Source organism: Perca fluviatilis, chromosome 1 (genome assembly GCF_010015445.1).
Source record: "Perca fluviatilis chromosome 1, GENO_Pfluv_1.0, whole genome shotgun sequence".
Classification (NCBI taxonomy): Eukaryota; Metazoa; Chordata; class Actinopteri; order Perciformes; family Percidae; genus Perca; species Perca fluviatilis.
In genome coordinates, this window is record NC_053112.1 from 43,005,678 (window position 1) to 43,030,107 (window position 24,430).

The 24,430-nt window shown below is 41.4% G+C and overlaps 1 protein-coding gene across 1 annotated transcript in view; it reads right to left on the reverse strand.

Moving 5' to 3' along the window:
- Positions 1 to 24,430, reverse strand: part of wdr17 (WD repeat domain 17) — a 248,789-nt gene that overhangs the window by 119,409 nt on the left and 104,950 nt on the right. The window contains exons 16-19 of the mRNA XM_039802786.1: positions 8,783 to 8,869; positions 8,302 to 8,451; positions 8,086 to 8,216; positions 6,341 to 6,466 (exon numbers count right to left, since the gene is read on the reverse strand). Coding sequence (XP_039658720.1) covers positions 6,341 to 6,466; positions 8,086 to 8,216; positions 8,302 to 8,451; positions 8,783 to 8,869 — 494 coding nt within the window. The remainder of the gene's footprint in view (positions 1 to 6,340; positions 6,467 to 8,085; positions 8,217 to 8,301; positions 8,452 to 8,782; positions 8,870 to 24,430) is intronic.

The window sequence follows — 24,430 nt, forward strand, 5'->3', positions numbered from 1 at the left end:
CATAGGTGTACCTCGCGGGGTTCCGGATGAATACAAAATAGTTGATCAAGTGGCGGCCAGTTTCGAGTCATCCCTATGTCCCTGGTGTACTATCAACAAAAACGTGGACCGCATTAACTACATACATTACAACGTCCAGAAATTGGGTAATTGGACTCAATATGGGTTTGAAGCTATTAAGGAACAATTGGGCGCCAGCTCCCTTATGGCATTTCAAAATCGTATAGCGATCGATATGTTGTTAGCCGAAAGGGGGGGGGAGTATGTGCTATTTTCGGGGATCAGTGCTGTACCTTTATACCGAACAACACAGCACCTGATGGATCGTTGACCAGGGCAATAGAGGGGTTGAGGACGCTCAACGGAAAAATGAAAGAACACTTGGGAGTCGATACTTCTATGTGGGACTCATGGCTTGATCATTTTGGAAAGTATAAGCAGTTGGTATCGTCCTTGTTAATTTCCATAGCGGTATTCGCCGCACTGCTTACACTGTGCGGGTGCTGTTGGATCCCATGCCTGCGAAGCTTGTTGAGTCGCCTTATCGTAACAGCTATCGGCCCACCCCCACCGCAGGGGGCACATATGATGCCGTTATTAACTGGTGAAGAGCCACTGGAGGAAGGAGAGAACGACCCAGACATGTGCTTGCAATTAAATAAGGTTTAGAATGGGCGGTCAGAGAACCATGATGTAAACGTGTAGGTCTGATCAATGTTTTATTGTGTGCTCTGCTTGCATAGCAATAAAGGGAGGGCTTTTCAGCTTATTTTTAGAAAATACCTGGGATTGTTGAACTCTGAATAGAGTTCAAAAGGGGGATATGAAATTTTCTATACTATGTTAACAAAAGTGAAATTTGATTGTCACCTGTTGTGCCCTACAGTGGTGGAGTGCGAACTCCGGCTGGAGTTCGAAAGGGGGAATTGTGGAGTATAATGCTCATCTGGAGACAACAAAGAATATGCTTTTTATGATGCCATATTAATGAATGCTTAACGCCAGTCTAAAAGTAAGAATCAACTTAAGAGAAGTGGTAAGAATAGAGAAGTGCATAAGAGGACACGTTATGGTGTTAGAATGATGTGATCAAGCATAGGGGAGAAACAGGATACGACTGGGGCAGAAGGTTAAGTAAGATAGTATGCGTGCGAGAGACTATCTGACCACAACAAAGAGGAAGTTCAAAAGGTCTAAAGAACCGGTTTAAACCAGAATATGTTACGCAAAAGTTGGGTGTGTGCATTAGTATATGTGTGTGGCTTAAAGACTCAATAAAAAGGCTTGACACAAGAAAGAGAGCAGAGTTTTCACTATGAGAGAGTAGGCTGCGGAGCTTACTACGAGTGAACCCTCTCCTTTTGCAAAAGCTTAAAGCAAGTACTGGTGTTCGTGTGTTTATTTTCTGCTCTCCACAGGATCTGTCCCGGTGTCACTAGAATTCGGGGTGCATAGGTGCACAACAAGACGAAGAACTAGCACAACTCACAAGAGTTGGAAAGAACGAGACTGACAGACAGAGGGGAAACAGGCAGATGAACTTGCTGCTCCAAGCACAAGCTAAAGCTAGCCTTCAGTAACTGGGAGACATAGCCACACCACCGGGCGCTCCGTGGATTTTTATTGGGATGATTATCACAGATGCCTGGCTGAATACACTCACCGGACGGCAGCTAGCAGCTAACAGCTAACAGCTATTTGGCTGTACACACTCACCGGAGGGCAGCTAGCAGCTAACAGCTACTACCGCACTACTGTTTTTTTTAGGGGGGAATACACTTCAAGACATGACACGACCTGTCCTCTGGAGGACATAGCCACACCACCACTGCTCCGTGGATTGTTATTGGGATGATTATCACAGAAGCCTGTCTGAATACACTCACCGGACGGCAGCTAGCAGCTAACGGCTATCAGCTAGCAGGGCAAGCTAGCAACCAGCAGGATCGAGACAGGGACCAGGGTAGGTGAATTTAAACAATGTCTGAGTTGAAAACGCATCTTGTTGACACGTAAGGGCCCTGTTCATGTGGCACATACATATTAATTGCATTTTGTGTCTGTTAAGAGGCACAAAGGCACTCTAAAACTTGCCCCGAGCACTGCCGTTTTAGCTCAGGGGACGCTTGTAGTACGTAGCTGCAGCTTCTCCGTGTTACCTGCACTGATTCGGGTCGGTGTTTTTTCTATCGAAAGTACTCGCGTAGCTATAGCGATCAAGATTAACGTAAAAAATGGGGGGGGGGGGAATAACGGCCATTCACTTTACCGGCGGTATTGACAACAGATAAAGCCACTGTGTCTTGAGAAGCTCAAGCTTGTTGTTTTATTGTTTACTTTACATCATCTTTGCTATCTCTTTTTCCACTCGCTTTTCCTCACAGCAGCACTCATACGCTGCTCTCCGTTACCGCTTGCTCTCCACACGGGCACTGACGTCAATCACTTAAGGCCCCCTGCCATTCTCGCTCTAATTTACGCTTCTCTTGTAAGGGGGTTGCGGTTAACCCGCCATACCACGGTGATATGTTGCTTCGTCACCGCGATAAGAAAAATACTATACCGTCACAGCCCTAGCTTTTATGTGCACTTCTTGAGCTGCACCTGATATTCTTATTGCAGCATTTTAGTTATTGTTATTAAGTTCACCAGTAACGTCAACGTTAGCTGTATAGATAGATGACTAATCTAATGCTAATTTAGGCAGCTAGCACACCCCAGTGGGTCTGCCTCACTCTTCAGTCAGGATGACAACTGACAACAGCCCCGGGACATATAGTTACCGTTAGCCCCCAGCCAGCTAGCAGCAAGCCACTATCATTACAACAATACGAACCCGGCCAGCACTTAACTCCAGTGCCATGTGCTCGGGAAACAGACCATATCAGACCCAGGCACCTGAGTCAGAACAGCGTCCATCCATAACGTTAGCTACGTCTCCATTAGCGCTACCGGTGTTCGTGCCGAAAATCTCCTCACTGCCGAATTTCTCCCCCCTTCGCATTTAGCTGTCTTTACAGTTAGATAAATTAACCCGACAAAAGGTGGATTAAGCATCAAAACAACTAGTTAAGATTACAGCAAAGTGAAGGGAGAGATAATTCCGGGCAGCTGGGAAATCTTCTGCTGCCGACAATGGCCATCAAACGTCCTTGCTGTCCCGGAGATTCCCCAAGCAATCCTCACCCACACCCGTCTCTCAGCCTCCTTGAGTAACGTTACAACAAACCCTGTCTGCCATGTTGAAAACATCCAAAAGGTGACATTGACATTGAAATATATTGTGATAGTGCTTGCTAATGTTAGCTTGCTGGCTCACTAGCTAACTGGTCAGCTACCAACACAAATCAAATCAAGAAAAACGTAATTATGTTGGGGAAACTGCAGCTATTTTATTAGAATGACATAAATAACTAAACGTAACGTTAATACTAGTGCTGTCAAACGATTAAAATATATAATCGCATTAATGTCATAGTTAACTTGCAATTAATCACACATTTTTATCTATTCTAAATGTCCCTTGATTTGTTTTTGTCCCATTATTTTTTTCTCATTTTAATGCTCTTATCAACATGGAAAAGTGGATCGGCTTGCTTTGTGCTTTTGTTGCCTGGCTTTGACGAGGAGCGGAGAATTTGCATCAGCTGTGTGCTTGGCCATCAAGTAGTATTTCAGACTGGACGTGCTGCGATGATAGCTCAGTTCACAATGACAAAACACACAGATCACTTTGGTCTTGTCAGTGGAACCATTCGCGCTAGCCTTCCACTCAAAACGTAACAATAGCCTACTACTCTTTGGCCGACTCGCAAGCCCAAATAAGTGTGCCTGTTGTTTTGTTTTCAGTCTAGCTAGATCTGAGGGGTATTGCACAAAACCAGGATAAGGGATTAAGCCGTGATATTCAGGTTATCCTGGATGAATTTAGCTTTGACTTGGTTGCACAAAAGCAGGTTGAATTAAGCCCAGCCAAGTAACCATGGCGATCTATTCTTTGCAGCTAGCCTGGTCCAGAGCAGGCTAACAGCCAGGCTAAGATTAATCCTGGAGTCTGATGTGTTAAATCAGCTGCCGCTCTGATCTGAAATAAACGTGTTTAACAGTTACTTCGTTGTCTTCTGAATGTGTTCTGCTTCATTTTATTAACATGCATTACTTGTCACTATTGCTGTCACGAGTATAATTTAAATCCTACTACTGCAGTTGTTGAGATGGTAATGGTAAAAAGTGGGACGATACGGAAGAAATGGGCTTTTCCTCCGCTGCTGTCCCCGTGAAATGTGCCCCCGCCCGTGCAACGCGGGGAGGCGGGGGGAGGCAGGGGGATCCTCCCACACGGTGCAGTGGACTCTAAAAGCGGACTTTTTGCATCAATAACGACGACAATGGCACCTGACCAAATGTCCTTTTTTACCAAATGGGAGTGAGAATGTGTTGGAATGCCACAAAGCTTCTTAATCATTTTATTTTGGGGCTGTCACTTGTCATCTTGGGAGTGAGAAAAAAACAAAACATGAATAATAATAGGCTACATTGTTTTACAGATATGCTTACAGTGTGTATTGAGGTCACTTCTTTTTCTAGTTTTTGTCCAGTCATGCTTGTTCTGTATGAACATTAATTATAGAAAGAGATTTAGAATTAGACAGCTTATGGAGATTTGTGCATATGGTTGTAAAACATATTCTCGCATTATGAATAAGCTTTGAAATTAAGCAGTCCTTATAAATTTCCCAGGAACAAGAATTATTATTTTTTTATTTATATAGTGCTTTACAGGCTACTCAAAGACACTTTACACTAAAACCAGCACATTTAGCGCATAAAAACAGATACAGCAATAAAACCAACACATAAAACAAGCATATTAAAGCAATTAAAACGTGGAGTGACTAAGTAGATTTTTTTTAAATCCATACGTATTCAGTCGGTCCGCTATTGTCTGTCGGGCCTTTTTTTCCGTTTGATAACAGCCGGATTTCCCTTTTTGCATATTTTATTTTTCACCTCCTTGTAAATTTCCATTAAAAGCTGCTGCTCAACGGGTGAAACATATGCTGCACACGTCTTCTCCATTTCTGCATCAGTAAATCTGTGATCGATACCGTGGTCTATTTAAGAAATCCGTGAACGTGCACTTATCCCAGCTATCTACTCCTGGCTTGATATAGCTTCAACTATTTATCCTGGCTCGGCAAACGTGCAACCGATTGAGCCGCGATGAGCGGATCACACTAAGTCAACCTGCGCTTTTTCATTTATCCTGGATTTCTTTATTCTACTTTTGTGCAATAGGCCCCTGGTGTGGTGTTGTAGTTTTTCTAACATTATTAGTTGTTGCATGTGAAAAAAACTACAATGTTTGCTAGGCCAAAAAGAACGTTAATCTCACGATAAAACAGTTGACGCCGTTAAAATGGGTTTGCATTAACTCCGTTAATAATGCGTTTAAATGACAGCGCTAGTTAATACACTTGAATGGGTAAACTCGTCTGTGAACACGTATTGTAATCGGGATGGTGTTTAACAATAAAAACTATAACTCCCATAATTCCACGCAACCCAACGTCATCAAAAGTCTGTGTTTACCATCCATTGTTTTGATTTAGAGGCCCCTAGCACAAAGTTAGATATTGTACGTTTAAAGCATATACAGTATATAATGGACCAACAGACCCCGTTGCTCTGGACGGAGACCAGTGAAGGCTATTAGAAGCACTTTTCCGGTGATCTCTTGCTTTACTGCGCAGCCTCCAACTGAGAGAGACAACGTAAATGTGACGTGAGCAACGTGTCTGAAAGTTGTAAGTCTTCTGGTAGCTGTGCCAAGATAAATCTCAATCATTCCCAATCTTACAGAGACGGAGAGCGTAGGTATATGTAAGGAGATAACATAGGCACAGGCTAATTATTGCTAACTAAAATGATAGTTAACATTAGTAATTAAACCTAAACAGCTCATGTAAGTCAAAACTGTCTGCGAGCTTCTCCTGTACCATATGGTAATTCCTCTACTATGTGACACAATCGTTAGCCTATTTCTACAAAAACGTCTGCTACGGAGTCATAACGTGAGGTACAAGGTAATGGAGCCTTTTATACATTGTCGTGTTTTCTTTAGAACTTAACAATGGACAAATAGAGTCTTTAAACGCTTCAGATGTAAAGTTATTCGCAGTCAAGTGACGTAAAAATGAATGCTAGTCAGTGGAATGCTAACGGGAGGTGATACCTTTGTAGCATCAAAATGGCGCCATAGGAGGTTCGACTTCTGAAGCGAAGCTTACCCCCCTTGGTTTAAAGGGACAACAACTTGCTGTGAACCATAGCTACTTACCGTTTTAAACTTGAGCAGGTGTTTCATGTGCATCACTCCCTTGTTGTAGCTGGCTGGTAGCAGTGAGTCATCCTGGCCGTTAATGATTGACACCAAGTCCCACAGGTTACTGCTGCCTCTTGGAGGCTGGCACAGGATAAAGTACACACACGTGTTCAGAAACACACATAAACACACATGCAGCATGCACACTTACACAAAAAACAAGTAATATAATAACAATAAACAATCAATGTTAATTTTTAAAGCAGTATTTTAAATTTGTATATAAGAATGTACCAAAATATGTGTCTGCTGTTGAGTGTTTTGCAGGATTTGATGCACACATGGAACATATTAGATTGATTCTAGAAGGCTGTTTAGGGTTATTTAAATGTATGTATACTTTTATTTTGCCTTTCTCTGTTGTGGATGCAGTGTTTCAACACATGTAGGGAGCAACAAAAGAATAAAGCTTTACATGGCAAAATAAGAAAAAAAGAATTAGAGAAGGTGGTTGGAAATACAGTTATTGTTTTAAAATTAAAAGAGTTAATTCTTAATATCTGCTTGTGTTTAAGTGTAATGCATTTGTATCGACTTTTAATCTCAATGAAAATAAAATGTCCATGTTCTTTTAGTAAAGGAGCTATATTAATGCCTTCACTTTTGCCATTGATTTGCATTTTCTTTAAGTAGACATCTAATAAAGGGTGTGCACGAGAGAGCCTTTTGTTGACTTACCTTCCAATTGTATTCCAAAGTCAATTCAAATGAGCCTCATGCATGTTTGTTCGTAGCAATGGAAACTCCTTACATGTGAACATTAGGAAAGCTCCTAATCATTACCATATAAATCAAATACATGTAACCTTTAATAAGCTGTTGTATACACGTTTGTATATCAAATCTGCTATTGTTCAAACATTACATCACTTGTATCTGCTAAGTGATTTTTGAGGAAAAGCCTTGAATTGCACATTAAGGCCAGAAGAGGGAGGCGCTACGGAAGCTGGATGGACTAGACTTGAGTGTGAAATATCCTCCCTCATTTCCTCTCTATAATGCAACCTCCACACAATTAATCAACCAAATGGTCTAAACTGATCTAAATATATATTGTGCCAGCAACAGAGATAACCTTAACAAATTAGGTTTGCGAAAACATTTAGTTTTATACCATGCATTTGTAAACTGATTAGATTTCCACTTCTATGTAATGTAACATTTAATATCAACTTGGCACAGAATATAGTAGTTTTTAATTAATTATGAAAACAAAGTCCTATGTAGTTAACTCCATAGGTAAAGTGTAAACACGTTTAGCAGCAGAAACATATTACATGTTTGTACACTCATAGGATATGACGCAAAATCATATCCTACTGTGTGTTGCGTACTGTAAGATGAACTGCTGAAAATGCAGACTGCATCAGAACGTGGAAAACAGTCAATCCCACGTACAAATGATGGTATCACACTGGTTTAAATGCCATATCATTACATTAAGTCATCAGCACTCACATGTAAGCATATCATATTTTAAATAATGCAGAGCAGCAAAGTAAACGGACATTTACAGCTCTAGGCTTTCCTCAGCGTAAAGACGTGTGGGTATGATCCCTCTTAATCAGCAGGCAGCTTCATTTGCTAGTTGTATTATTTTTGAGCCAGCCCCAATTAGATTCCAAAGACTATCGTGTTTTGTTTGAGTATATCATTACATAACATCACCAATGATAAATAAGCATTCATAATGTAGGTACCGAAAAGCATTCAGAGAACCAGCGGAGCTTCTTGGCCCTGATGTCAAAGCTCAGTTTATCCAACTCCTGCTTGATGTCTCGAGACACTTTACCACATAGCAATGGTGGTGAGCCCGGAACCATAGCTGTGTCTGCAGACACACACAACCAGCATAGTTAAATGAGGTTTTAGAACAGAACACTATAAAATAGAACAGAGCAGGAGTCTTTTCTTACCTGTGTTTCCTATTATCTTTTCCCAAGGCTGGTTGGTAAGGATATTCAGCAGCAGTGGAGAGATGAGGGGTGTAAGAGACCACAGCCTCACTGTACTGTCTCTGCTACAGCTGGCCATGGTGAATGGACGACTCTGATGACATGTTAAACCTAAATACACACACAGTTAGGTTAATGCATGTCATTATAGAAATAGTGGGGTAGTATGGCGGTAGAGGGCTCAGGTTCAAAACTCGATGTTGGCAATCATACAATAACAATTCAGCAAACTAATGGACTGCAATATACCATGCCTTTTTAAAACCAATATGGTGCATGCAATCTGAGACAACAGCCGTTCATATTTAATTTGACTGAATTTACTTCCGTTTAACTAAATGTTTTTATTTAATTTTCAATGAAGAACCTCATTCATCACATACTGTACTACTGTACTGTATTAATAATCTAGCAGGTTGTTCTTCCTATAGTTCTGTCTTACCATAGACATCAGCTCCGTGGTCATAGACTATATCTAGACATGTGCCATCTCTTGTGTCCCACACTCTGATTGTATAATCCCAAGAACCTACAAAATAATACAACATTGAACAAAAAAATGTTAATTTTAAATTGTGCAGAGATTTTTAGCAGGCAGAGATATAAATAAATATAAACTATTTATTAGTGTTGTTGATGTGACATAGCAAATGTCATCAACGGCAAGACATGTACCAATATTTTACAAACATTAAGACATTCTCTTATTGTGCTGTCAGTTTAAAGGTCCCATGGCATGAAAATTTCACTTTAGGAGGTTTTTTAACATTAATATGCGTTCCCCCAGCCTGCCTATGGTCCCCCAGTGGCTAGAAATGGCGATAGGTGTAAACTGAGCCCTGGGTATCCTGCTCTGCCTTTAAGAAAATGAAAGCTCAGATGGGCCGATCTGGAATCTTGCTCCTTATGAGCTCATAAGAAGAAGGTCCTTGGAAGAGGAGTTCAAGGTAACAAGAGCCAGGGAAGTGTTGCAATATTGAGACTCAAGCGATCCAAAGGTGGCAAAGGCTGGGAATGAAGTGGAAGGCTGAGGGGGCTGTTTGACAAGCAGAGGCAAGATTACATCACAACAGGCTGGTGGGAGTGCTAACAAGAAGCAGGGCTGGACTGGGTTCCTTTTCAACTCCCCACATTGACACCACCAAAGGGAAGGAAAGGCGCCGCCTAGTCCAGGAGGAGGTAAGAGCAGTGGTCGAGAAGGAGAGAACCTGCAGGACAGTGGGAATGAGGTAACAGGTTGCCTGGATACGATGGGAAATCGAGATCGAGAGGAAGGTGACATGGGCGGAGCTGTGGAAGGCAGAGCCACAGCGGATCAAGTTTCTCATCCAGGTGGTATATGATGTGCTTCCCAGCCCATCAAACCTTCATGTCCACTGCATGTCCACTGTGCTCTAAACATGGAACCCTAGAGCACATTCTGAGCTGCTGCTCGAAGGCACTGGGAGAGGGAAGGTACAGGTAGAGACAGGCCATCGCTGAAGCCATTGCTGCAAGAGTTGAGTGGGCCAAACGCTCCTGCACCTCCAAGCAAGCCATCACCTTCATCAGAGCTGGAGAGCAGCCAAGACCAGCTGCAAAAACATCTGCAGGCATCCTGGCCACTGCCAGAGACTGGCAGCTGTTGATGACCCTGGAGCAGCAACTCAAGTTCACCAACCACATTGTGACCACCACCTTAAGACCGGTTGTTCTCTTGTCTGAATCCACCAAACAAGTGGTTCTGTTGGAGCTAACAGTCCCTTGGGAAGACTGCCTGGAAGAGGCCTTTGAAAGGAAGATCGCCAAGTACGAGGGCCTGTTCAGCGAGTGTCGACAAGCCGGATGGAGAGCAAGGTGTCTCCCAATAGAGGTCGGAAGCAGGGGCTTTGCAGCCCGATCCCTGTTCAGAGCCTTCAGTGTGTTAGGCATCGATGGAGTGAGGAGGAGAAGAGCCATCCACAATACCACCGAAGCAGCAGAGGAAGCCTCAAGATGGCTATGGCTAAAGAGAGGAGATCCATGGGGGCAAAGTAGCTAGATTCGCCAACTGGACACAAGCTGGAGTCTGATCAGCCTCAGCTGGGTCGCCTGGAGGAGGGATAATCACTGAAGATGTGTCCAGTAGCATCAGTAGATGTATTTGCACAGCCATGGAGCACCAGGTAGTCCTCAAACCCTTACTTTCAGTCGGGCTGCTAAGCGGTTAGTTTTTCCAGTTTTCAAATGCATGAGTAACCAAGCTCTGGCATTATGCTAGACATAACGAGAGTAATCAAGTTTCCCCAGGGTTGGTTTAGCCAGGACAATACCATGTAACTTTGTACTCTACTTATTTTGTACATGTTGTTATGTCACTAGAAGTGACTAAAGAGCTATATTTTACTGTCAGCACCTTTAACATTACTGATGGTGTAGGAGTCATAATAGTGAAACATTTAAATAATTTTAATCAACTACTTGTTTCCCTTGCAAATTGTACACGTTATAGAGAACAAGAAAATCTAGATAACTGGTATGTCACTTTGTAAATTGATTAAAGAAGACACAGAATTTGATATTAAAACTGGTGACAACTATAATTTTACAAGAAAGCCATTTAATAGGAAACCTTATTGGAACAAAGAGTTAAAAGAATTGTGGCAATTTATGCATAAAGCAGAAAATATGTTTTTGAACTGCGCAAATAATTATACAGAAAGAAAGAAACTATTAGAAACCTTCAAGAATAGTCAAAATAGGTTTAATAAAAGATACAGATTCTATAAAAGACGTTATCAAAGAGGACAGGTATTAAATCTGAAGAGAATCTAAAAATCTGACCCTAAGAGATTTTGGTCAGAAATTAATAAACGAGGGCCAAGGCGTAGTTGTAAAATACCCATGGAAGTTGCTGGGGTATGATGGTAATTTAGAGACTGGGCTGTCTGATATAATCATTAGGTGGGAGAAAGACTTCAAAGGTCTTTTCTCTAGTGAGACTTTTGACTTTGATGGGGGGTACTACGAGGACATATGTCAGAGGAAAGATGTAATAGGGTTCCGTAAGTCGAGATCATGTCTTGATCACATTTTTGTATTGTCTACAATTAAAACTAAAAGAATAAGTGAAAATAAGCCAACATATTCGTGCTTTATTGAAAAAAAAGCTTTTGATATGATCAATAGGGATCTGTTAGCATATAAAATTATAGAGTACGGGATAAATGGAATTTTTTATCAGGCTCTGAAATCTGTTTATCACAAGCCCATAGCATGTGTTAGATCGAATGATCTCCACACAAACTGGTTCCCAACATCATCTGGGGTAAAACAGGGTGATGCTTTGTCCCCCACATTATCTGCAATTTATATACTTGATTTGGCAAAGGAAATTAAAGCATTGAATTGTGGGATAACGTGGAAATGAAATGATAAGTATTCTTCTGTACACGGATGACATAGTTTTACTGTCACCCTCTGAAGATAATATGCAGCGGATGCTATCCTATATTGATGATTGGTGTAATAAATGGAGAATGTTTATCAATAGAAAGAAAACAGAAATAATTCACTTTAGAAAACCTTTAACTACTCACAGCATCTATGAGTTTAAAATTGGGTCACACAAGCTGAACTTTGAAGACAAGGTATTATAAGACAGGAATTTTAGAAAAGGTGTTAAGGTTCTTGCTGATTCAGCATGTAGAGCTTTGGAAGGAATCATTGGTAAATGCAAGAATCTGAAAGATATACAGTAAGTTTCCAAACATATTCTAAACTATTTCAGGCTTGTGTGTGCCCTATACTTGATTATATTGTGTGAGGGTAAAAGAAAAAAAAAAAAAAAAAAAAAAAAAAAAAAAAAAAAAAAAAAAAAAAATTTTATAAATAGAATAATTTAAAACATAATGCAAATATCCAAAGTGCTGAACAGGGTAAAAGCAAAAACAAATAAACAGTAAAACAGCCAACGAGACAAAAGACAGCATCAGAAAACAATTTAAAATGCCAGGGAATACAGATATGTTTTCAATTTAGATTTAAAAATTGAAATTGTAGGTGCAAGACAGATGTCGAGGGGCAATTTGTTCCATAGGCGTGGGGCGGCAACAGCAAAGGCTCTATCTCCCTTAGATTTAAGACGGGAGCGAGGGATCGATAAAAGAGCCTGATCAGAAGATCTTAAAGATCTAGTGTATGCCAAGGGTGTAAGAAGATCAGAAATATATGAGGGAGCTTGATCATTAAGAGCTTTAAAAACAAACAGCAGAATTTTAAACTGAATTCTAAAATGGATCGGGAGCCAATGAAGCGCTAAAATTGGGGTTACATGATCATATTTCTTAGTCCCAGTCAGCAGTCTTGCAGCTGCATTTTGCACCATTTGAAGACGAGCAAGCGATGATTGAGGAAGACCAAAATACAAGGAATTGCAGTAGTCTAAGCGTGATGTAATAAAAGCATGAATTACTTTCTCCAAATCATGGAATGACAGAAATGATTTTAGTTTGGAAATTGACCGCAACTGATAAAAACTATTCTTTACAACCGAATTAATTTGTTTAGTTAGAAATAACTCAGAGTCAAGTATGACACCAAGATTCCTGACCTGAGAAGAAACTGAGGGGAAATGGTTAACCAGCTCAATCATAAGATTATTTCTCGGTTTTGGTGGACCAAAGACAATAATTTCAGTTTTATCTTCGTTAAGTTTCAGAAAATTAATTGATAACCATTCCTTAATGTCACGGATGCAGTCAATCAGAGTCTGAATAGACTCGCCGGTTTTCAGAGGCAGATACAGCTGTGAATCATCAGCGTAAAAATGGAATAAAATATTATGTTTTCTAATAATATCCCCAAGCGGACGCATATATAAGTTAAAAAGAAGTGGACCCAATATAGAGCCCTGAGGTACTCCACTAAGAATCGGGGTAGAAGATGAAGAAAACTTGCCTATCTCCACAGAAAAAGACCTGTCTTTAAGATAAGAACTGAACCATTTTAAGGTTATACCCTTAATACCAAATGAGTGCTCTAAGCGCCTAGTCAGAATATTATGATCAACAGTATCAAAGGCAGCTGTAAGATCAAGTAAGATAAGAACAGCATTTTTGCCAGCATCAACTGCAATTAAAATGTCATTGAGCACTTTTAGAAGGGCAGACTCTGTAAAACCGGATTGAAGAGGTTCTAATAACTTTGCTGTCTTTAAAAACAAGTTCAATTGAGACAACACAACTTTTTCTAAAAGTTTAGATATAAATGACAACTTAGAGACAGGCCGAAAATTATTAAAGCAACCCTCATCCAGACCATGCTTCTTAAGCAGAGGCTGAACAACCGCATGCTTGAAACTATTGGGAACTATCCCAGTGTTCAAAGAAGAATTAATCAGCACTTGGACACTGGGCCCAAGTACAGGAAATGCTGCTTTTAAAATCTCTGATGGAATTACATCAAGTGGAGTAGTAGTAATCTCCATCTCGTTAACCAGGCCGTTTAGTTCTGTTAAAGAGACATGCTGAAATTTATAAAAAGAAAAAGGACTAGCCAACGAGTGCAAAAACTGATCTGAAAGGTGTAAGGTGAAGGATGAACGAATAAATGTCACCTTGTCAGCAAAAAACTTAAAAAATTTCTCACAAAGCTCTGCCGAGGATTCCCCATGAAATTGGCAACTTGGATTTATTACTGAATTAATCGTTGAAAATAAAATCTTAGGTCTGTGCGAGTGTTTTGAAATTAATTCAGAAAAATATTTTGATCTAGCTAACTTAGCAGCATTCTGAAACATAATCAGACACTCTTTAAAGATCTCAAAAGACACAGTTAACCGATCGCGCTTCCATCTCCTCTCCGCTTTACGACAAGCCTGTCTGAGAGAACGTGCATTGTCATCCAGCCAATAATAAAGTTTTTGCTTTGGATGCTTCAACTTCAAAGGGGCAATCGAATCTAAAATATCGGAACATGCTGCGTAAAACAGAGAAATTAAATCATCAGGGCCAGAGAAAAACTCTGCATACAAGATCGACAATTCAACAGTATTAGTTAGATATTTCTCGCTAAACTGAGAGGCGGTACGTGGGTTTATAAAGCGAGAAAAGAATGAGCCCACGGGCTTCTTAATAAGAGCAGAACTCACAGCAGGAATCGTAAAAATAATGGGCTTATGATCAGAGAAGGACGCATTTTCGATAAATACATTTTCTACAGGGAACCCATATGACATAACAAGGTCAAGTGTATGAACGCAAACATGTGTTGGTTGGTTTATGTGTTGCGTAAATCCAAATGAGTCCAAAACATTACAGAAATCAGAAACCAGAGAACGACCGGGACAGCAAACATGTGCCATAAGATATTTTCTAGGTGTGCACAAATATACTCCAACATTGGCAATAGTGGGATGGGAATCATGTGAGGCTCTTTGGAAGATATGTATGGCACAGTTATAGAATAATTTATTAGATATGGATGCAAATAGGTTGACGAGGAAAATATTTCTCTGGGATAAACACATTCTTGGTCCTTGGTCTGAAGATATATGCAAATTGGTTTGTAACTATGGGTTTGGTGAGTTGTTTCTTAATAATGAAAAGCTTCAGAAAAGCAGAACTTAATATTTGGTACAGAAACCTTTGTTTGCAATTACAGATGTTTCATCATATGTTTCCTGTAGTTCTTTACCAGGTTTGCACACACTGCAGCAGGGATTTTGGCCCACTCCTCCATACAGACCTTCCTTCAGGTTAAAAGATTTTCTATTGGGTTCAGGTCTGGAGACTGGCTAGGCCACTCCTGGACCTTGAGATGCTTCTTACGGCGCCACTCCTTAGTTGCCCTGGCTGTGTGTTTCGGGTTGTTGTCATGCTGGAAGACCCAGCCACGACCCATCTTCAATGCCCTTACTGAGGGAAGGAGGTTGTTGGCCAAGATCTCACGATACATGGGCCCATCCATCCTCCCCTCAATACGGTGCAGTTGTCCTGTCCCCTTTGCAGAAAAGCATCCCCAAAGAATGATGTTTCCAACTCCATGCTTCACGACTGGGATGGTGTTCTTGGGGTTGTACTCATCCTTCTTCTTCCTCCAAACACAACGAGTGGAGTTTAGACCAAAAAGCTCTATTTTTGCCTCATCAGACCACATGGCCTTCTCCCATTCCTCCTCTGGATCATCCAGATGGTCATTGGCAAACTTCAGACGGGCCTGGACATGCGCTGGCTTGAGCAAGGGGACCTTGCGTGCGCTGCAGGATTTTAATCCATGACGGCGTAGTGTGTTACTAATGGTTTTCTTTGAGACTGTGGTCCCAGCTCTCTTCAGGTCATTGACCAGTTCCTGCCCTGTAGTTCTGGGATGATCCCTCACCTTTCTCATGATCATTGATGCCCCACGAGGTGAGATCTTGCATGGTGCCCCAGACCGAGGGAGATTGACCGTCATCTTGAACTTCTTCCATTTTCTAATAATTGCGCCAACAGTTGTTGCCTTCTCACCAAGCTGCTTGCCTATTGTCCTGTAGCCCATCCCAGCCTTGTGCAGGTCTACAATTTTATCCCTGATGTCCTTACACAGCTCTCTGGTCTTGGCCATTGTGGAGAGGTTGGAATCTGTTTGATTGAGTGTGTGGACAGGTGTCTTTTATACAGGTAACAAGTTCAAACAGGTGCAGTTAATACAGGTAATGAGTGGAGAACAGGAGGGCTTCTTAAAGAAAAACTAACAGGTCTTTGAGAGCCGGAATTCTTACTGGTTGGTAGGTGATCAAATACTTGTGTCATGCAATACAATGCTAATTAATTATTTAAAAATCATACAATGTGAACCTGCAAAATCGGCAGTGTATCAAATACTTGTTCTCCCCACTGTATATACTCTGCAACTTGCCTTATGTTAGATTTATTTGATATATCTGATTTCATATGTTACTAAAATTGCACGTTTTTACTGTAAGATTAAAGGGAGAAGAGCTTGGATGTTAAACAAGAGCTTATTCATTATTTTACCTACTACTGTTAAAAACAAAACAAATACAGGCTACTCTTTTTGCCCTTGCTCTGTTTACTTTAAGGTTTTATTTTTGTATTCCTCCTGAAAGTGACTTTATTTTGTTGTTGGATTGATAGCCTACATCTGGCTTCAGGTTGCACGACAAATTAATTTTACTTGAACAATGTAGTGTTAAACAATTTCAATAAATAGAGATTTGAACCTTATTGAAATTTGTTTTGTGCAAATTGTTAATAATTGAGCAATGGGAAAATAATTGCTAACTGAAAAATTAATTGTTAGCTTAATTGAAAGATTAATCGTTAGATTAGTCGACTAATCAAAAAAATAATCGCTAGATTAATCATTTAAAAATAATCGTTTGGGACAGCCCTAGATGACATTGCAACACCTTAGCTTGGTCAGTCAAAACAAACAAAGAACTTAAACTAAATGACTCTTATTAATATAATCTTTAATGAGTGTCCATGGTCCAGCTAATCCATCATCACTGCATAGATCCTGTAAAGCAGAGGCTGCCTGGTCCATCAGTTCTATAAAGTCCTTTAGCCAGTGATGGATACAGAAACAATTTGTTTTTCTAACTTTCCAATTCATAAGAATAATCCTTTTAAAGGACAGGAATGCCAATGTATGCGACATGTTACTGCAGATTTCCGTTCGTCTACTTTGGCTCCCAGCAGAAACACTTCTGGGCATAGTGTTACCTCCTCATTTAATATTACACATAATATATTTTGGACTCCTTCCCAAAATATTCTTATTTATGTGCAGTACCATAACATATGTAATAGAGTTCCTCTTTCTCCACAGCCATGCCTGCACAAGTCTGACATTATTCGGGTTCATTTTATTCAGCTTCTGTTAAGACAAAAAGATTACTGAGAAGTTAAGCTACTCGCTTCTTGCTTACCTGTGGTAGCCTGTTGGTACTCCAAAAATAATTAAATTCAATTAAATTAAATCCCTTAGAGATAGGGTGAGAAGCTCAGTCATCCGTGAGGAGCTCGGAGTAGAGCCGCTGCTCCTTCGCGTCGAAAGGAGCCAGTTGAGGTGGTTCGGGCATCTGGTAAGGATGCCCCCTGGGCGCCTCCCTAGGGAGGTGTTCCAGGCACGTCCAGCTGGGAGGAGGCCTCGGGGAAGACCCAGGACTAGGTGGAGGGATTATATCTCCAACATGGCCTGGGAACGCCTTGGGATCCCCCAGCCAGAGCTGGTTAATGTGGCTCGGGAAAGGGAAGTTTGGGGTCCCCTGCTGGAGCTGCTCCCCCCGCGACCCGACACCGGATAAGTGGAAGAAGATGGATGGATGGATGGATGAATACATTTATTTAAGAAGGGTGCAAAGGCTAAACCTGAAACTTAAAGCCACTGCACCCAACATCCCACCCCCACTGCGTGTCATGTTATATTGTTATGTTGTGTTATGTACTGTTATGTGGTGTGCAGCAGTGCAAATGTATTGCTTGTGTGCTTATGTGCTGAGGTGTTTTTTCCTGTTCCCACACTGTTCTTATCTTTATGAGGATAGTCTGAGAGCGGCTTTTTTATTTCCCTCTCCTCTCCCAATGTCATGCTGTATCTGTTGCGAGAGTTAGGAGAGAGTTGAGATGGCGCCGCATATGGCGACTCGGTGTGTTTGTGCATGTTGCTTTAATGTTTTAATGTGATTTGCACTTACGATACCAAGACACATCCCTCGTGTGTGTAAACATACTTGGCAATAAAGCTTTTCTGATTCTGATTCTGAGGGGCTGCTAGACAGGCTAATATCAAATGGCTAATGACTAAGCTGACGCGCTTGCTGTATAAACCTCTCTGTAGAGTTGAAATAACAGACTCCAATAGTGCTCACTGCGTTTTATGGACATTTCTTGCTCATTACAATAGTCTTCAAATAAACATGCAAAAATCCATATGTGTCCATCAAGCTCATAAACAAACATTGCATACATCCACATAGTGATGCGGTCAAAAACTTGTGTTACGGTGCGTCTGCGTTCCAGAAGCGCCGGAATTACCTTTCCTGCAGCAAAGGTAGATATTCTTGTACCCATCGTTTCCAGATCAGAGAGGTACTGAACTTGCTTCAATCAATTCAGGTGGCAATGATGGTTTTCCTTTCATGAGGGTACTCGGCCTGGGTACTGCTTGAGCTTCGACACTTGGTTGACCGTGAGTTTATAATCTCCACAGATGTGCACCGAATCATCAGGTTTTAACACAGGCACAATCGGTGCTGCCCACTCAGAGAACTTCACTGGCTCAATAATCCGTTGGTTTGTGAGTCTCTCCAACTCCATCTCCATCTCCACCTTCTTCCTCATAGCTTAGGGCACTGGCCTGGGTTTATAGAACTTTGGAGCCACGCCTTTCACATACATTTTTGCTTGTGGGCCTCTCCAGGTTCCCAGTTCCTCCTTGAAAACATTAGCACAGCCTGCAGTGTCATCTGGCTGCTCTATCTTGTTTATCAGGACACAGTTCATTCCCAGCTCCTTCAGCCATGCCCTGCCTAACAGGTTTGGTCTTGGGTCACGACCACTACTGGTAGCTGCTTCATTTGGACTTTTTACTTCACATTAACATCTGCTGATCCCAGTGTCGGTACTTTTTCGCCCGTATAGGTTTTCAAAGTCACTGAGCAGTCCTGTAACTTTTGTGTTGCTGCTGTTCATAACTTGGTATATTCTGTCTTTGACAAAATCGTCACACTACAGCCAGTATCCACTTCAAACTCAACAATGTTCTCATTTATATTAAGCTGTGCCGTAATGGGGTCCACTTTTGTTATTTTTGGCTCTGTTAGAGTGTACACAGTAAATACATCTTCATCACTAGTAACATTCTCCGGAGATTCACTTATGTGATGTGTGGACTGCTTTTTATCACTTCTGGAACTTTTCACAGACTGCTTGTGCTTCCCTCCTCCCTTAAGCTGCTGGTCAGCAGGCAGCGATGATCTGCACACTCTCTTCACATGACCTTTTTTTCCACAGCCATGACATTTTTCATTGACCAAAACGACAGTCTCTTGCCAAATGTTCACCCCCACACCTGTAACATGTCAATGGCGCTTTTCCTTGCCATTTAAAGGTTGACTCCACATTATGAACTAGCAGTTGGGGTGCAGCTTTACTCACAGTACCATCCAGTGTTTGCAGTTGCAGATCCCGCACATCTCTACTTGCAGTCTCCATGGCTAGAGCCACTTTCAAGGCTTTTTCAAATGTGAGCTCAGGCTCCGCCAACAATCTCCTCTGCATGCGATTGTCTGCTATTCCACACACGGGCCTGTCGTGTAGCATCTCCTTCAGCTTATCTCCGTAGTTGCAGTGTTGAGCGAGCTCCTGTAGCACCGCCACATGTTCCATCACAGTTTCCTTCGCTGCTCTAGTCCTTTAAAATGGGTTAAAATGCGACTGAAGAAGGTCAGTCAAATCCCCATAAAAACTTTTCGCCAGGCTTGTTTGGGCTCAACAAGTTTCTCATAAACTGTACGTCCAACTGCCGACAGAGCTCAACAATATTGCCCGCTTCTTCTCCTCACCCACGATCCCATTTGCAATGAAAAAATGTCCCAACACCTCGACGTATTCCTCCCAAGTTTGGGATTGACTGTCAAAAGCCGTAAGTTTTCCTACCATAGCATTAGCCATCTCGGGATGGCCTTGGTTAGCGTTAGCTTCCTCGCCATCCAACATTAGCCGAGCCTCCGCGTTATTGAGCTCCTAAACTTCTTCTCGTTGTCGTCAACAACTTCATCCGAGCTCACTGATTTCCTCGTCGCCAGATGTAATATCCTTGATCATGGAAAGGAAAGACGGACAGTTGGGATGGATGTTATCTGGATTTAATGAACACTTGGGTGGGCATTACACGAGCTTGGCGGTCTCTTAATACAGCAACTGCAGAACAGCCTTGAACCACACACACACCCCCATGCCCCAAATGAACACCTACTGCCACCTAGGGACACACTCCAGTATGACATATATAACACCTCCCATATACTACAAGTGGATGTTTAATTTCCTCTGGCAAGGAGCCTTTTATCAACCGTCCTTCAACTCTCAGGAGCACATATATGATCCAACCTGTTTAGCACTCTGCTCACTGTGGGTTTCCCAGCTGGCAACGTAGAAATCTCCTCTGCAAATGCAAATGTTGCTGACAGTATTGAATAGTGGCAGGCTTGGCCTCCAAAAGATCCCCCGTCGACAAAGGCTGTACTTTTGGCCCTTGTTTCTTTTGGTGCCTTTGAGCTACTGGCACACGCCTCCTGTGACTCATCTTCAAAAGAGCCTTTCTGACCTTAAGGAAACAGGCCACTGCTACTTTCTTATCTGAAAAGTAGGCTATTAGCCAACTGGTCAAACAACATCAGGTGAGTCGTACACATTAACAACATTCACTGTGGCTTCCTTCTTGAGCTCCAGGTCATCTGCTCCTATTGCAGTCTCCCCAACATTTTCCGGCCAGTCCTTTTCTGGTCCATGCAAAAACTCTGGCCCATCAGCCCTGCATGAAATCTCTGGATGCGTAATCTGCCAGGTTTTCCTTGGAGCCAACATGTCGCCATTGGGATGTTTTGGTGGCTTCTCTTGATAGACCTTACTCTTCTGTATCTCTCTTATTGAAATCATGATTATACTGCTGACTCAACATTTCTCCCAATCTTGACACAGAAATCCTGTTGACAACTGTTTGTTGCTGGTATGTTGCTGTTGCTACCTTTAAAATGCCCATTAATAACCCAACCCAATGCTGTCTTTTTAGCATATGGACCGCCCCCGTGGCGGTTAATGATTGCTTCCAATCAACAGGTCCACATTAGTCTTTAAAGGAATATTTCACCGCTGGAAAGCTGAATATATCTTTAAATTGGGTCACTTATGTAGTAGAAATGTGAAAAAAAAATTGAAATTGGTGCCTTCTAGGCCGAGAAAAGCCAGAAAATGTGTTTTGGTCTTAAAACACCAAATCCCATAATGCACCTGCTTCGTTGCTTTGAGTCCACTCCCAAGCCACGCCTACTGCTTGACAGACCCGGACAGACCGACAGAGGCATTCAACTCAACTCAAGCGCGTTTTATTGTCATTTCAACCATATACACGAAACAACGTTTCATCGTGACTCAAGTGGTGTTACACATTTAACATTTATAAAAACGACATTATATAAAAATGATATACGAAACAGGCTACATTTAGTACACACACTTTATAGGCTCCGTAAAGTTCAGCTAACACATACTAGCATTAGCGCTTGGTGGGCTGTAAACACCGAGCATAAACACAGCCGTGAATTAGTGTGTAATGTAGAATGGTCGGCATTTAACAGTCACAAACTCCACCATCAGTTAGCAGTTAAATGGATACAAATCACCACATTTCTGCGCCACTCGGTGTTAACACAGCCCACCTCTTTTACCTGGCGACAGAGCATCTCTAGCCCGTTCGGAGGGCTAGCAGGCCTGGTAGCTGGACAGTCCGGTACACTATTCAGGCATGTTTCCACAACAAAACCACAACAGTCTCTGAACTCACGTTGGGAGTGTGGTTGAAGTTGGATGTAGTCCAGTTTGTGGTCTAAATGAGCGCGGACACTTGCGGCAGGATCCGTAAAAGTTCAGCTAACGCATACTAGCATTGGTGTAGCTAAACACAGAGTATAAACACAGGCGTGAATTAGCGTGGAATGTCGAATGGTCGGCATTTAACAGTCACAAGCTCCACCAGCAGTTAGCAGTAGCTAGTTGGATTTTATTTCTACACCAGTCCACCTCCACGGGCCGGGCGAGAGCAGCCTGGTAGCTGGATAGTCTCGGTTCCGTATATGTAACTGTTGTTCAGGCATGTTTCCACAACAACAAAAACACAGCAGTCACTGAACTCACGTTGGGAGTTTCGTTGAAGGAGGATGTAGTCCAGCTTGTTGTTTAATGAGCAGACACTTGCAAGCAGGATGGCTGGGACAGGTGGACAGCTAGCGTTAGCTTTCCACCTAGCCGATGAGGATGTCCCCTAGCCGGCTAGCGGCATTGAGCGACACCGCTGGTCTCCATGCAGGCGAAGCTCAATTATAGAGCCATGACCATATGAGAATCGCCTTTAAGTCTCTGAAACTCTCATCTGATTGCACAGGTGCATTCGGTTTCCTGTTTGTGCATTCAACCTGTTGACAACCTTGGTACGAAATTTCCAGATGGTGTTTCCTGAATGTCACCAAAAAGTCTGAGAGGCCTTTGATATGCTTTTCTTTCTTTTTTTATTCTTTATTTATTGGACAATAGTGATATTACAGTTGAGGAAGTGTGCATAGATAATACATGAATTCAGGGTATCTCCTCTCATTGCCCTTTTTTCAGTCCCTTCTATAACTCACAAAGATTTCAGAACTATTTGACAAGAACAAGGGTAATAAGGGTTATGAAATATTTACCACATAAGGGTTTGTCAGATATCATATGAAAAATAAAAAGAAAAGGGAAAAGGAAAAAGATAAGAAAGCATGGCTAACCTTTCATCGATAATTGTATAAATAAACAAGACAAGGACACACACACACACATATACATATATACATATATATATATATATATATATATATATATATATATATATATATACACACATACATACATAAACACATAGAGATCGGTTAGGTACGCCTCTGTTTTATAAAAAAGGTATTATTATGATGACCCCCCCAGTGGTTGTCTGTTGTATATATGAGGTCCATTCAGTCCATATTTTAACAAATTTGTTCATTTGTAGCCGATGTGAGAATGTGATTCTTTAAACGAAAAGAATGTAATGTCCGCAACACTGCTTTAAACTCCCATATTTAATATAAAATGCAACGTTTCGACCCTACTGGGTCTTCTTCAGGCAAATAGTGAACACATTTGATGAAGGGATATATGTAGGGCTCACATTCAGCTGACACACCATCTGGCTTCAATTAGTCTGATTAGGTGTGAGCGGCCCAAAAAACCCCACCAATGACATTTTCATAGAGGGTTTCACCATATACATCTCAAAAGAGAGGGGGGGCTTTTTAAAATACAATATATCCAAAGACATTATGCTGACATTATGCCCTGCCTGTTTAAAATGAGCCGCTACAGGGCTGCGCTCATCCCCTGTTCTAATGGTGCTTCTGTGTTCACTAATTCTGGTCCGTATCGCTCTCGTTGTTTTACCCATATACGCTAAACCACATGGGCAGCGAATTAGATAAATAACATGTGTGGTGCTACATGTAATCACACCACGAATAGATGTTAATTTGCCAGTGTGTGGATGATTAAAGCTTTTACATTTGTGCGTATACGAACACTGGGCGCAACTACCACATTTAAAGTTACCATCAGGCATACTAAGAAAGGAAGTTGTGGATTGCGGACATATGTCATTTTTAACTAAGCGATCTCTTAAATTAGGAGCACGCCTAAAAATAAGCTTAGGTTTTCTGGAAAAACTTTCATTAATCTAGGGTCCGAATCAATAATGTGACAATATTTATAGACAGATTTTCTGAATTCTGACACCAGTGGTGAATATTTAACACCGCATAATGGGGACTTATTTAGATCTTTAGGGCACTTTTTTGATCGAAGACACTCCTCTTGTGTTGTCTGATCAAATCGTTTTTTAGCCGAATCAACCCAGTCTTGTTTATAGCCTCAATTGAGGAATCTTGTTGTCAAGTCTACAGCCTGTGTTGAATAAGATGTATTGTCACTGGATATTCTGCACACACGGTGAAACTGACTGATCGGAAGACTTTTGACCAAAGGCCTGGGATGAAAACTATCCCCATGTAATATAGTGTTGCGATCAGTAGGCTTGCGAAACAAATCAGTTTTTATTGTCGTACCATCTTTGTATACCTGAATATCCAGGAAACTGATGCAATGTTTATCATATTCCAAAGTAAATTTCAGATGTTCATTACAAGCATTAATATGCTAATAGAAGCCCATTAATTCATCTACTGTGCAGTCAATTATCAGAAAAATATCATCAATAAACCGCTTGTAGAATAAGATCTTTAAGTAAAATGGATTACTCTGATGCAACCCAAATTGATTTTCAAAGAGAC